This window comes from Micromesistius poutassou (genome assembly GCF_964030765.1).
Source record: "Micromesistius poutassou genome assembly, chromosome: 9".
In the NCBI taxonomy this organism is placed as follows: domain Eukaryota; kingdom Metazoa; phylum Chordata; class Actinopteri; order Gadiformes; family Gadidae; genus Micromesistius; species Micromesistius poutassou.
Window position 1 is genome coordinate 2,133,987 of NC_140279.1, and position 15,500 is coordinate 2,149,486.

Below are 15,500 nucleotides of genomic sequence, written 5' to 3' on the forward strand. Positions count from 1 at the left end.
TTATTATGGCTGACATTGCAGTGTCCAGCACCACATATTATACATTACTAAATCATTCATAACTGCACTTAAATCCATTGCATCTAAACTGGTATTTCTTTTGAGGGCTATTACTTCAATTGATGGCACAATAAAAGTAACAATATTTAGCCATAACTGTAAGTAAACATCAAGACATATTGAAGCCTGCAGGAACAGAAAAATACAAAAATAAAAATACAATCCATCAGCACCATCCATCTCAGGTCAGCATCTGAGCGTCAAGCCAAACACTGGAGGTGTAAAATGGCTGTCCCTCATCTCACTACCAGTTGGTCTGAAGATACAATGAGCATAGGCAACACTATAGAGAACATTTATTTCTATATTATATTGTATATAGATCAATTTGTGTTTGCAGAAACTACTGCATCTGCTAAATCATGTTGCTTGACAATCATTGCACTCTGAGAAACAAACCATATTACAGATGTAGTGAAACGTTCAGCTTGTTGATGATCACCAGGGCTTGTTTTCAGATTGAACGCTGATGCTCTGAGCCTGGGCTGAAAGCGAGGAAGCAGCCTGCTGAGGTTGAGCAGAACTGGTCTTTGTCTATAATTCATAGAGCTAAATGGAATGAAGCAGGCAGCCCTGTCACTGGGTGTCTGCACTCTGGTTCCTAACAGGGAAATATATCACAAAAGTGCATCACCTAACAAAGACCCCCGGTTTGTCCAGTCCCCAACACCGCACTCAAAAAACAAGAGACCCCATACAAAGTGTGTAATTGTCTTGGCTTTTAAAATATATATATATATATATATATATATATATATATATATATATACACTATACTGTATATAGTATATATACAATATATATACTATATACAGTATTATATTGTGTCTATCAATTATTTACATTTATAGCAGCTAATTCATGGTTTGAATGAAGAATGGGAAGAAATTATATCAGACATGATTGAAATTCCTTCAAATAGGAAATTTGCTCATGTTCCTGAATAAATGATTGATGATTGGTCGATCAGCATTGGGTTCAAAAGCCCTGTAATATATATATATAAAAAAACTATTTTGAATTCTGAAAAAAATGAAATACAACGACTAACGATGGTGTTTTTTCCATCATATAGGCCTACCATATCGAATTGTCTATATAGTTATAGATCAATTGTAACATGATGGGAATAGAAAAAGAGAAAAAAAAGATTTATTAAATATACATATATATATATATATATATATATTGATTATTATATATTCATAATAAATATCAACAATACATCGAAAATTACTTTGTTTTATATCTAGAACAAATATTTAACATAATGCCATAAGATAAATAAATCGAATTGTAATACTATATCAATGTAATATCTATGTAAATCTGTTTAAAATTGGCATCTCTTCCACATAAACGCTAACCCTGGCTCACAGCAACAGCCGTCTACACAGCATTTACCTATAAACAATAGGTCAGCCTTATCTTGGCGTTCTCTTTATTGCTTTGGAACTAGGGTCAAAGTCGAATGGTAAGAAAACTATGGAAAAAATAAGATATTATACCAGTCGTAATATGGCCTTTTATGATTAGAATAAAATCGTAAATTGGGAAGGAAGGTGCGCTTGAATGAGTTTCGCATATGATGAACGGAAATAATAAGGAGACATCTTCCTTTAAGCACACTGAAACAACAATTTACCTCATATTGAAGATACTGTTTCCTCCACTCCGGAGTGATATGGGATGAAAGATGCTCCGCGAATTTCATTTTGCCGGAACAAGTATCCCCCAAACCTCCGTAAATCCGAGTGCGACTGTCCCCTTCCCTGTTGACGCGACTTTTGTTATTTCAGTCAACTTGCTGCACGGCAGGCGTGCGTCAGCCCGGCTCACTTGCTTCCTACTCTACTTCGTCCCAGCAAACATATTCCATATAGATAACGTCCCGCATAATAGCCTATTCCGTAGGAGGGAGGTCTGTGAGAGCGTTTCCTCTATTGACAGGTGGTATGGGGACAAAAACAACGGTGCCGGTGAGGAAGACGGTCTCAGCGACTTTTCTCGGTCCCAGCCTGGGCAGGTCTGGGGACGGTGCGGTCCGCCATCGTGTTGAGGAAGAGAAACGTGGTTGCGTCAGCGTGCCGCGCCGCGCCGTGACCAGAGGCTTTCCTGGACGCAACTCTGTAAATAAGTGTTGAGTACGTTAGAAAATAATATAATGTTATGAATGAATGAATAATGTTGCCATTCATACATATTATTAAAAATGATACAATTCTGGATTTTCTGACTTTCGGTTTCTGTTCCTCGTGTATGTAGTGGTCACTTTATTTTATACATTTTTATTTTTTTTAAGGCGTTCTGGTTTGAAGGGCAAGGTTGAAGGTTTCAATTAATACTAAATAAAGATAAAAACTCAAGAGCAAAGAAATTAGAACCAAATTGTACGTATTGGGGTTCCGACTGTCACTGTGTGTTACACTCTTCATAACCACGTTCATAACCACATGTGTTGATTTATTTTGTTTCCTACATTTCTTCTTTATTTCGAGTTGGTTTTTACATTTTTAAAAACTAGTTAGAAGAAGTTAAAAGTAGTTGATCGTGTCTTGATTGGCATCAGTTATCAACCACCTGTAGCGAGAAGACTAGTTGCATCAAGGTAGAGGTGAACGATTCAGGTGTATACCTATGCTGGGGGATCGCGCAAAAGATGCAGTCATTGTTGGACTAATAGTGACACCTGCTGGATTTTATAGATAACACAGCCACCTTACATTTTCTCAAAACGCTTACAAAATGTATAATATACTATTTGATGGAAGCTGACGCTCAGAAGATGAAACCATGTTCATAAATTATCCGATATAATATGTAGATGGAGAAAATTGCAAAGATATAGATATTTGATTGTGTAAGGGATTATTCCTAAAATGTAGGTTTTACATTGATTCCCCGATATATTGGAACAAATGCAGGATTTGAAATCAGTTCTAAAGGACCGGCGAGGTTCTGCTGACGATATTAGTTTGTTGTGAAACGTAAACAGAACTATTGTTCCTCGTCGTGTTTCGACGGTCCTCTTAGAGGACTGGACCGCAGACGGACCGCTCGTACAAACAGTCCGACTTGGGAAAACATTCCTAATGCTAAAGGATTAAAGAGCTACGCGGTCACAGTCTTCCTTATCGGATGCGTTTGGTTTTTTAGACTCACTGCATATATCCACATTATCACGGTTTAAATAATGGCATCTCGGTCGCCATCGTCCTCGCCCGATTCGGCTACGGGTTCAGGTACTGATCCGGCTCGGCCTGACACAGGAGAGCCCCTCGGTGGGGCAGGTTCAGATTCCGACGACTCGTCTCTGGATCTGGCGAGATTTGACTGTGGTGCAGCCGATGTAGGCGACCGACTGGAAGGAGATGAGTTGGAAGAGGAATTCCAGGCAGCTGCGGACCGCGTAGGACAGCTGGTCCAGACGGCCAGTAGGGACCAGCTGCTGTACCTGTATGCCCGCTACAAACAGGTGATGACCAGGGTCAAGTGCCAGCGTGACAATGCAAAACCTGATTACTATCCTTCCTAACGAGTATGATGGCCAGATCTTACCAACACGACACTTTGACCTCCACTCACATTTCTTTATCTGGTTTTGATGGATGCAAAGCCAATACGGTTCAGGACAAGGATGTCCCTGAGAACCGTTTTATCTTTCCTAATTGATACTGTAGTACAGCCCATATGTCACATGCGTATGTCATATGTCACAACCTCCGTCTGGTGGAGGATAGCCCAAGCTGCAGACATAAACAGTAGACACACTAGCCACTAGCCACACCACGACACGGTGATAGTATATAAAGTAAACACACCACAGTCCGCTTGCAATGATGAGATATGGTACAAGCATGCTCTGGGTGATGATCATGATAATAATAATAGTTGCCTGCTGTAACGTTACACTATATTGACATGTTCCCCTTCTAATAGAAAACGCTCAGTAATTACATGTATTTGTTTTGACAGGTCAAAGTAGGGAAGTGCAATACATCGAAGCCAGGCTTTTTTGACTTTGAAGGACAGAGGAAATGGTATGTTTTGTTTTAAACAATGTATACAATGAATATACTGGACAATGACATGTTCAATAGTATTCAAGGCTTCAAGCCAATGCAATTACTATTGTTGCCAAGTATGACAGCATTTTAGACGCGTGAATACTACATTATGTATGTCACCCGTTTTGGTAATTGAACAAGGAGGAAGAACTTATGAACTAGCCATACTCTTTGGTATAGGGCGTATACATCTATACAACCTATACATCAGACCAAATGTTTTGACAAACTCGGGAGAAAACCTCACGCTATTATGCCTAACAACTAACATGTATATTTTTAATAGGCTGACCCATTATTGGCTATTTAGGTTATTATACCCTGTTACAAAGTCAGCCACTATGTCAATGATAATGTGTAATCATTGAATATTTCTAACTATCAAAAATGAAGGTGTGTGATGAACAACTGCTTTCCTACTGTTGCCGTTTATATATATATATATATATATATGTATATGTAATTTATTAATGAATCATTATCAGTTGTCATCAGTTGTCTCTTGTAAATATATATATATAAAATAAGTGTCTGTGTAAATAACACCTCTCTCCGTAAATGACCCATCCACCTCTTGTTAATGCCTTGTGTTCCTAAGGCAAGCGTGGAAGCAACTGGGAGACTTGGAGGCAGAACAGGCCATGCAGGAGTACATCTCCTGTGTCAACACTCTGGACCCTGAAGGAATCCTGAAGGTGATAACAAGCTCAGGTCTCACACTGTATGAGTATAAAGGGGATTATCATAAACACAAGCAGAGCATGTGATTGTGTAACCGGTGTAAAAAGTATATATTGCAATAGTATATCTGTAAGTATTAGGTTTAAGGTAGTTTATTAGATAGCAAAACAATTCAGAACATATAGTAGTTTTCAGCTATAGAGACGGAATACAATGACACAACTTTGTAAGAAATGGTTTATGGTTTTAAAATGTTTTTTTAAGATGGCGTTATTAAATACAATTCAGCCCATTGGCCATAAGATGTCACTGTCTGACAGTAAGACCAGTCAAGAATACAGAAATACTATTGAAAGTCATTTTTGTTGTTTTGTGATTGGTGTTTTTCAGTTTTGTGTGTTTGTGTGCCGGTTCATGGGAAAAATAATAATTGTACTCTTCCATCGATGTGTTTGTGTGTGGGATTTGACTTATAGACAAACAGGGAGATGTAACCATGGATACATTTACCTTTGGGAAGGGAAAATTAACAGTGGAATAATTTAGCTTTGACAACAACAACCGAGTTCAGCAAGGTGTAGTGGAATATGTTACTTCAAGAATGGTATAATATACATGGTACTAAGAATGTGATGTATGATGAAAGAAACAAATCGGTCAAACAAACCAAATCCTGTAAAAGTAAGAAATATATTGGCAGCAGAAATTTTCCTTTTTGTGGTAATGATAGGGCATAATGATAGGGCAAATTTTCAATAGTTTGCGGAAATGCACGATTCATTAGGGCGTCATCAAACCTTTGCCTTATGTCATTGTCTCATTGGAGATCTATGCAGCTGGAGTCTGCTTAGCGAGTGCAGGAACAGCCTTTCAGATTTGTCCACAATTCCTGGTTCTAGGCAGATTTAGTTTTGTTTCAATGCAGTAGGACAAAGTACGATTGAATGACATCATGGGTCCTCTCCAACGCATCATTAAAGGGCCTTTGTGCTACACTTTAGGAAGATATACTTGCTATATCTTTGCCTTAGCAATGTTTGTTTTCCCCGTCGGGTTGAAGATAATGGTACCTCAATGCAGCTCCATCCCGTTGTCTGTTTAAGTGTTTAGCCTATATGCCTCTGCGGCATTCTTCCTGTTTGACTCGCCCACCCACCCACCCAACCCCCCCCACCCACCCACCCTACTTCAACAGCGCTTCAATACCACCCTACCTGCGTCTCCTCCTCCCCTCTTGTCACCTCCTCTTTTCTTCATCACGCCCATCTTCCCCTCCTATACACCCCTCCCCTCCCCACCCCCCCGCCCCACATTCCCTGTCCACCCGGACAATGTAGGTGTCAGCAAGCATCAGGCCCCGTACCCCCACGTCTGACAGGTGGTCTTTCTCTGCCACTTTAGCTTCGAGGGGTGCAGCGACTGGCTGATCCCGGCCCCTGGCAGTCACACAATACCAAAGCAGGAGACAGGCCGGGAAGGCAGGCCAGCACAATCGCACAAATGCCACCCACCCGCCCCCCTGTCTCTTATGAATAGAGAACTGATTGTATTAGAGTTAGCGGAGTGCTACGGCAGTGCAGGGCGGCCATGCAGTTGGTTTTGTGGAGTACGGTTTAAGTATTGTGTGTGTGTGCGTGTGCGTGTGTGCGCGTGCGTGGAGGGGGGGTGGGTGGGTGCATGAGAGAATAATAGCCAGCAGAAATTGACCTCTATCCCTGCCTCTATTGTTGAGCGGATGCTGACGTTCTGCTATATTGTAGCGTGGAGGTTCAGGGGCCGGTGCATCAGCGAATAGTCTGTCCTCACCAAGTGAATTAGGTCGTGACTCGGAGACACGTGCCCCCCCCCCCCTCCCCCCCTGTCCCGGGTGCGCCGCCCGTCGCGTTCCTCACATAAATGCCGTCTAATCAGATTTAGTTGGGGCTTCTTTTGTAAGTCACGAGAGGGGAGGGAACCATAAACAAGGTAATAAAGGACGGGCCATCCCCAACCGTCTTGTGCAAGCTCAAAGAAAGCATATAAGAGATTAACAAGAGTCCCAATACTGAGCGTATGGTTAATGTTGTTGTCGTGCATGGTTGTTACAAGTGTATCACCAGTGAGGTCATGTCTGTCCAATATACAAGCTGTATAATAACAATATCAATATTTATATACAACTAAAAATAAATATTGGCATAGGTGGGCTTGCCAAATTGGCTAAACTAGACTAGACTAGTCCAAGATATACAGGTGGTAAACTGCCAGTCAGCCGTTGGTTGTACAAGAGGTAAGACTATTAGAATGAAGACAAGATATAAACTGGAAAAGCTGCGGTCAGCTGGGCCTGCTTTGATGTGTGTGAAGCAGTGTGTCTGTGCCCTTGTGCCCTAACGCTGTAGTATTTGTTTGTACCACAGGGAGCAGAGAAGAGAACGGGCTTCGGAGGTCCAGCGGTCAGCTCTTTGTACCAGGAAGAAACTATCAGGTATTGACATGAAAACTACAGAGGCAATACAAATCAATACAATATCAATTCACGATACTTTAATAGATGACTTTCACGCAACAATGTAGTTGTTTTTCTGACCGGCCCCACTGTCCGTTTGTGTTATACCGTATACACAGACCATTTAAAACAAAGGGTTCTTACTGTTCATGTAATGTCTGATTGCTGACAGAGGTAGTTGTCATTTTAGTATTTATATTTGTTTGTCACACCGTTTTAAAGTCGAACCAGAACCACAGCTTATACTTAATTTAGCTTCTGTATTTTTGCCGAAGCTCTTGATTTGTATTCATTCATGACATTTTTGCATCCTCACTTTGTTTGTGTGTGTTTAGAATCCCGCTCCTCATTCAATGAGCGCCTATACTCTGTGGCCACCCGACTCGCTTGGCGTATCGGAGTAAATCCAACAGACCGTGGCGGCGTTCAGGGGCCGGAGATCGGTTCCACTTGTGATTTATGTTAATGGGATACATTCTCCATTTACTCTTGCCTGACAAGACCTACTCATGCTTAAAAAGCTCATCTTCATTTCAATGAAAAAAGGTGCTCTGAAACCCAGACGGGCGAACCCTGCAGGTTCTCCTGCTAAATGGCTGTAAGTCATTAGTATGCATGGTGGGTGGAGGCGAGGGTTCCCCCTGTATAATTGCGTTTTATGGTGTGTGTGTGTGTGTGTGTCGTGAAGCCGAAGGTGTAGACGGCAGCGCACTCCCAGGTGGGCAGTACCCATGGCGATGGCCAATGCCAAGCCTTGTCCCGAGAGAGACCAGGAAGTGGGAAGTCATTTACATGGCCCGACCGTCACCAGTCTACATAAACACACACGCATACAAGCACGCACGCACACACGCATATTTTCATCTAAAACGGAGCATAACCTGCTGGAACAGTCACACTCACTGCTCCACTGCATTCTAATTTCCTCTTATTAACATACTGTTGCACACAAGCCCATCACACTCTCTCTCACACACACAGGTGCACATGTACACACACACACACACACACACACACACACACACACACACACACACACACACACACACACACACACACACACACACACACATTCACATGAAGGCTGATGCATGCACGCATGCAGAGGCCTCCTCGGTATTAAACAGCAACACACCTGTTAACCAGGCCGGGAGTTAATTGCATTGCTTTCTCATCTCAATATTGTAGTGTGTGTGTGTGTGTGTGTGTGTATGCGGTGCGTATTGACAAAGCGAGAGTGATTGGCGCTATCTCTGGGCCAGTGAGCAGAGCCATGTGATCGAGGTGTATTTGAATGGCACATTTGTGATTCTCTCATACACATGCAAGGGGTCGGATCCCAAACACAGGCCGCATTGTTGTTGGGCGACAGGCGTCCTGGTAACAACTTGTTGGAAGACGCTGCTCTTTATTTCCATAGGCTCTTTCTACTTGTTGGCCTTGGCTGGGGGTGGGACGGGTGAGCATGTTGAGCGTGCGGAGCCTATAGGGGATGTGATGATGGATGGTATAGTTGTATGTGTGTGGGAGTGTGTGTGTGTGTTTGCATGATGGATGGTGTGGCTGCAGTGTTGATCAGTAGAGCCCAGGCCAGGTAGATGAGTGTTCGCTACTGTGGCCAGTATAGGCTGATGGATGAAGGACATATCTGCCAGTACACCAGGCTGGAGAGACACACACACACACACACACACACACACACACACACACACACACACACACACACACACACACACACACACACACACACACACACACACACACACACACACACACACTCTCTAAACCCTTGGTAGCCAGCTGGTGGGATGACAGAGTAGCGTGTGACCTTCCCAGCATGCAATGCGAAACTGTTGATGTCACATCGTTTATAGGACTGACATTAATCATGAGTTTGTTTATGGCCCATGTGCTTCTTTCTTTGTATGTGTGTGTGTGCGGGTATGTGTGCTGCATGTTATATTCTTAATAAAATATGTGTGGTTAAACAGCATCTCATTTTAGTTTAGTTGATTGTGTATGCTAATTAGGCGTGTGTGTGTGTGTGTGTGTCTGCATGTGCACATTGGCACATAAATGTGAGCGTCTGTCATGTGCCCGTCGGGCTGGTCCTGTCTTCCCATCAATGGAAGACTGATGTGCTGGCCTATTGATTAGTTGCCGTGGGAGACGGATGGCGGCCACACGACAGAGACACTCGGGGTCAACGTGGCCATCAGAGGAGGAAGTGGGTGTGGCCCTGCCTGGAAGCTCATGAATAAACATGACGCTGGTAATCAGGGGGATGCAAATGAATGTGCTCATACGTAACCTGGCGGTGATAAAAGTGTAATGAGTTATTCATAATTCATCACTGGCTGATGAGGTGTAGGTGTGTGTGTGTGTGTGTGTGTGTGTGTGTGTGTGTGTGTGTGTGTGTGTGTGTGTGTGTGTGTGTGTGTGTGTGTGTGTGTGTGTGTGTGTGTGTGTGTGTGTGTGAGAGAACATGCGTTTTATAAGATCAGAAGCAAAGGCGCAATGAGTAATTCTTGGAGCAGAAGTAGCACGCTAAAAGCTAATATAAAAGAACGGAGAGAAAATGCTTGGGAAAACACTCAATACCCCACATGCAATATAGGAATTGTAATTTATGTATTTTTGAAATATCATCCATTTTATGCCCTTGCCAATAGTAGCAATTGGCCCCATTGCCCCGATATGGATATATTTTCATTTCCACTATTTGAAAAGATCTATTGCTCTTCACTCTACCTGCTGGGCTGGATTGTGAAGGGTGGGTGGCCATTTAAAGGCACAACTTCTCAAAACAAAACCCAAACCATAAATGAATATGAAATATTAATGCGGCACACAGATGTGTCGCTGGCCATTGATTTTATTTGTTAAGCACAGTGAAGCCTTCGCTATTCATCATCATGTGGTCAATGTAACTACACCATTAATAATAATACGACAAATACAATTAGGATTCCCTTGGCCCCAAACCACCACAAGCTCATAGCTGCTGGGTCTAGCGAGCGAGGAGAGCCTGGTCCCAGGGCCAGGCCGGGTCTGGTGGGCCAGGAGCTGGGATGGACTGGGGGGGGGACCGGCCCCCGAAGCAGACTGTTGTTGGCATAGCGAGAGTAGGGGGGCTGAAACCTATCTGGTGTTGGGGAAGGGGGGAGTGGTGGTCTCTCAGACAATGGTGCACTAAATTCAATTAATCTGAATGGCCAGCGGTGGTAAGGGGAGGGGAAGGCGTAAAGCTCCAAATGAGATTTGCCCTCCATCACCACACCACCCCCCTCCCCTCCCCGAACAATCCACACACACACACACACACACACACACACACCCGTGGGCCCAGCCCCCCCTTATTGGGAGCAGGTGATTTAGAGACAGATATAATCAGACGGGGAGGACGGCGGCCTGTTGTGCACCGGCGTTCCCCTGGGACGCGGCACGCGTTGCCGCCGCCGCCGCCGCCGCCACCGACGTCTCGTGCTGCCATTTTGATTTGACGCCCGTGCACACTCGTCCAAACGGATGCCTTTTTTTTTTTTCAGAGCAAACAAGTTGACTCATTCAAACTCTCTTTTTGTTTCAATTTTTTGTCTCCCCCAGGGAAGAGGATAAGAACATCTTCGACTACTGCAGGGAGAACAACATCGAACACGTCGGCGCCGCCATCAGCTCGGAGAAGGTGGACGTCAACGCCAAGGACGAAGAGGTAACCACGCCGACGAGCGAGTGTTTCAGCTGGGTCACCACGGCGACTTACCTGCACCTGCTCAAAGCCCCCAAAGCTTAAGAGAGGACACCAAGGAAATAACCCTATGACGCAGATAGGGGACATGGACATTTGGCGTGTGTGTGAATGTGTGCAGGTGGCTTATGTTGGAGGACCTGATAAATTCCATCCGCTAACACGCAGAACCCTCTTCCCTGCCCCGTAACCCACGATGCAGAATTTTAACCAGTGGCCCCGGAAGGAAGCGGACGAGCAGGGAAACAATCAACAAAGTCCACATAAAGAACCCATTGACCAACCCGGGACGTTCCCGTGTTCCTCCGGTGGACGTTCAATTGCGGTCGAATTTGTGGAAGTGTCGACACGGGGTCGGCCAGCACTAGCTCATGCGGCTCCCTGATGCACAATCCATACGTTTTTAAAAGGGCTTCTTAAGCCATTACCCACCTGGGGTACTTCCTGATGTGAGTCTCCCATTCATCTGGTCGGTTCGATCCCCCTCTTCCTCTCCCACCCCTCGGCCATGGCTCAGACGAGCAGGCATTGAAGGGTGAGCCCCCCCCCCCCTCCCCCAGTCTAACAGCAGATGGATGAGGGCCCTGGGCAGAAAGAGCTTTGTCGGCCAACTGCCATTGTTGTTGATGCTGTGGTTCATCCACTGGGGTGCAGTGTGGGCGTCCTCACCAGCAGAGGGCAGTGGTGAAGTTTGATATTCATGCACACCGCCGCTTTGCCAGGATGCAGTGGAGGTGATACTACGTGTGTCTGTGATACCTCCAATGTGTGTGTGTGGTGAGACGTAGACCGCTTCAGTGTGTGTAAGCCAGTGTGATGTGTTTGAGGGGTAAAAAAAGATGGTGGAAGTGTGTGTAAAAGTATACTACATTAAAAGTGTACCACTTCTTTGGAACTCTCTGAGAACCTTCTACAGAGTACATCCTCAATGTATCTACCCCCTTTCACCCTGATAAGACAGCAGTTTGAAGACTCTGTGAATTTATGGACAACTATTGCTTTAAAAACTATGCCAACTCAAGCATGGTTAACTTGTCTTCATGAAAAAATCAGGAAAGCTGAAGTTTCTGACAGTAATAGGCTACTATCCTAACAAATCATGATCTCATACAGGTGGGATGACCGTCCTAGGGAGAGAACTTTGCTGTGATGATAGCAGTGAAGCATGGTACACCAGAGAAAGAGAGAGAGAGAGACGGAGAGAGTGGAAAGAGAGGGATGAACCAATTGGTATTCAGGCCTGGCTCATAAATATCCATTTTAACGCAGCCATGGTGATCAATATGATTTAAGCAACGGAGAAGGACTCGGGGAGTTTGCTTTACCTAATTGGCCTGACTGAAAAATGGGCTTTCATGGTTTTGTTAGCGTGAGAAGCTCTGAGCAAAGAGAGTTTAGCCCGAGTGTGCTTGCATGTATGCATGCATGCATGCATGCAGGTGTGTGTGTGTGTGTGTGTGTGTGTGTGTGTGTGTGTGTGTGTGTGTGTGTGTGTGTGTGTGTGTGTGTGTGTGTGTGTGTGTGTGTGTGTGTGTGTGTGAAGAGAAAGTAGGGAGTTGCTGATTAGGGACTGCTTGTTTTGTTTTTCCAGCAGCCTACCATCCATCACCGCTCTAAAGACTGTGTGTGGGTGTCTGCAATTTGTTCCAGAATCTGTAGGTCCACGCCAGGACCTGCTGAACTTGCACCACACACACACACACACACACACACACACACACACACACACACACACACACACACACACACACACACACACACACACACACACACACACACACACACACACACACAGAGAGTAATCTGGCCTTTTCTTGCCCTGTGCACAGGGTGAGTGTGAGCATGTGTGGATGAGGTCAGGTGGTCTGAAGTGGTGATTACTGCTGAATTCCATGTTTCCTTGGAGGCAGAGGGTCCCGTTGATGGGCAGCTAGCTGCTTAGCAGAATGAGTGGCCGGGAGTGCAGCTGGAGGCTACACAGTAGACACATTCACAGAAGACTCATTTTCTGAAACCAGCTGTAAATGCACAATGTTTAATAGTTTTCCCAGAAGTTTACTTAGCATGGGAAGATTGTTTTTCCCCCTTCATTCACATTGTTAAAAGAGAAGTGTATATTTGGGATTAAAAAATAATAGGAATATACAAAACGGTCATTTAAAAACTAAAATATTGGTAAAACATGCAGATAAAATGTGTTTTTGTGTGTGTGTGTGTGTGTGTTTTTGTGTGTAGGGTCGGGCTCTGCTGCACTGGGCCTCTGACCGAGGACATAAGGAGCTGGTTTCTCTACTACTGCAGCACAAAGCGGACATCAACAGTCAGGTGAGAGCAAGTTTTCTTTCTTTCTTTCTTCAATTCTCTAACTTTCTGCGGTTTCCTGATCTCTTTCATCATTCTCAGTCTCTTATGAAGAACCTTAAACAAAGTCATACAAAAGCCGGGCAGTTCTGCAGAACACCTCCTTTTCATATAGTTTTCATATTCTCGTTTCTGTGATTCCCCCCATGAGCTCCAAGGCAGGGTTGTCATCAAACCATGCCCATGCATGGCTTCACTGCCAACCAACTTCTGTTGTCTGTTATTCTAGGACTTGTGGCGTGTATCGTCATCTAACTTATCAATGTCCTTCTCTGAACACTCACAAACTCTGTATCAGACACTTTCATGCGTCTGTCATTCACATACAGTATCTTGTTATTAAAGCCCTGAAGACCACTGTACAGACTCTTGATGCCAGGGGCGTAATCTGTCCCTGAACAAACCGTATATATGCTTTGTCAATATGAACAAATCCAGAGTTTCCCCGGGTGATACTGCCTGGTGTGACCTTTGTTACCGGGCCTGAGTATTTGTAAATCCTGGTGGCATAGAGCATCGGATGACCTTTCTAAGAAGCAAAAGTCTCTTCAGAAGACTTTCAAGGGTCCACACTTCGCTCATTCATACAAGGCAAGATGTTGCTTATAATCCCTCTAAGGGTATAGTAAAACACAGTCCAGCTATACAGCAGACCTGTGAGTAAGTATTTCAGACAACTCTCTCTCTCTCTCTCTCTCTCTCTCTCTCTCTCTCTCTCTCTCTCTCTCTCTCGCCGGACACCATCCAATCCAGGAAAGTTCCGTAAGCTTTAATTCCCTTTGTGGCCCGGGACAAATCTCTCGCCCTAACCTACCCACCCACTCAGAGGCTTTGGCGGCCTGAGTTAGCAGGTATCAGCGGGCCTGTTGTTTCAGCCGGGCTGTGTTTAACCACGGTCGGGAGGCTTTGGATTTGCGCCTTGCCTTTAGCGTTAAGCTGGCTCAGTCGCGCATCGGCGAAATGAATACGGTGTCCGCTGACCGCGGCTGTCACGACGCGGCCCAGGGGCCGGGCGGCAGCGGCGGCGGCGGCTTAAATCGTACCACGGAATCAATGGGAAGTAATCAGGCAAATAGTTCCACGTCGCTCCCCCCCCCCCACATCATCGGGACATTTCACCAAGGGACCCTTTCTCTTTTGTGGCCCCCTAGCGTTGTGCTTCCGGGCGGGAGGGCGTGTCAGGCGGGGAAACGAGAGTGGAGAACGTCAGAGGGTCGTGTCGGACCAGACGTGGTTCATGTGCGACCATATGGCTTGTGTGCTGGTCTTGTCTTCAGAGCTGTGAAGATCATGGCCAATCAAAGAGAGTACGATTCGTTCTTCTATGACCGTTTCTTTTGCAATTGATATTTATATTTGAGAGATTCCAAAGCAAGGAAGGATTAAGGCACATTTTCAAAGGGTGAGGTTTTGTCATGGTAACGCATGCGACCTAATTAGGACCTTCCTCACCGCCCGCTGTACCCGGGCGTCCGGTCGGATGCCTGAGGTTAAATCCCAGCATCGGGTTCCCTTTTCGTGGGCAGCGGAGGAACTTTGAACGGATTCATGAGGTGGAAACGTAGATAGCTAAATCATACCAGTGTCCCACTGCCAAATCATCCCCTGCTATTTAAAGCACAGGGAACAATATACTGCTCATTTAAACCCGCTAGAAGGGCCCTCCACTTTTAACAGCGTTAAGAGCGAGGCGGCCGCAAAGCCATTTACGAGCCCTCCAGAACAAGAATTCAAGGACAAAACTTTAAACATTGTTTGGGTAATTTCACATTTGAGTTTATTCAATAGCCGCATCACTGGGGGAGTGGGGGGTAAAAGTGCAGCTTTTCCTGGGATCAGTCTGCCCCCTAATCGCGTTTGACCTCCGCCAACTGCGCAGCAAGAGGTAAATAAAGATCAAACATGATTTATGTTTTAATTTGTTGATTAAAACAGGGGGAGGGAGGGGCTGAGAGAGAGAGAGAGAGAGAGAGAGAGGAGAGAGAGAGAGAGAGAGGAGAGAGAGAGAGAGAGAGAGAGAGAGAGAGGAGAGAGAGAGAGAGAGAGAGAGGAGAGAGAGAGAGAGAGAGAGAGAGAGAGAGGAGAGAGAGAAGGA

At 44.9% G+C, this 15,500-nt stretch overlaps 2 protein-coding genes across 2 annotated transcripts in view; one reads left to right on the plus strand and one right to left on the minus strand.

Annotated features, from left to right (window-relative positions):
* Positions 1-2,172, minus strand: part of xpr1a (xenotropic and polytropic retrovirus receptor 1a) — a 66,726-nt gene extending 64,554 nt beyond the window's left edge. Inside the window, exon 1 of the mRNA XM_084473062.1 lies at positions 1,706-2,172. Coding sequence (XP_084329188.1) covers positions 1,706-1,774 — 69 coding nt within the window. The 5' untranslated portion in view covers positions 1,775-2,172. The remainder of the gene's footprint in view (positions 1-1,705) is intronic.
* An 899-nt stretch (positions 2,173-3,071) lies between these two features.
* acbd6 (acyl-CoA binding domain containing 6) lies at positions 3,072-13,649 on the plus strand. The gene is made up of 6 exons (XM_084473069.1): positions 3,072-3,535; positions 4,036-4,100; positions 4,726-4,822; positions 7,208-7,275; positions 10,903-11,008; positions 13,280-13,649. Exons 1-6 carry the CDS (start codon positions 3,254-3,256, stop codon positions 13,541-13,543), a joined length of 882 nt encoding a protein of 293 aa, XP_084329195.1. The 5' UTR covers positions 3,072-3,253; the 3' UTR covers positions 13,544-13,649.
* Positions 13,650-15,500: the final 1,851 nt, after the last annotated feature.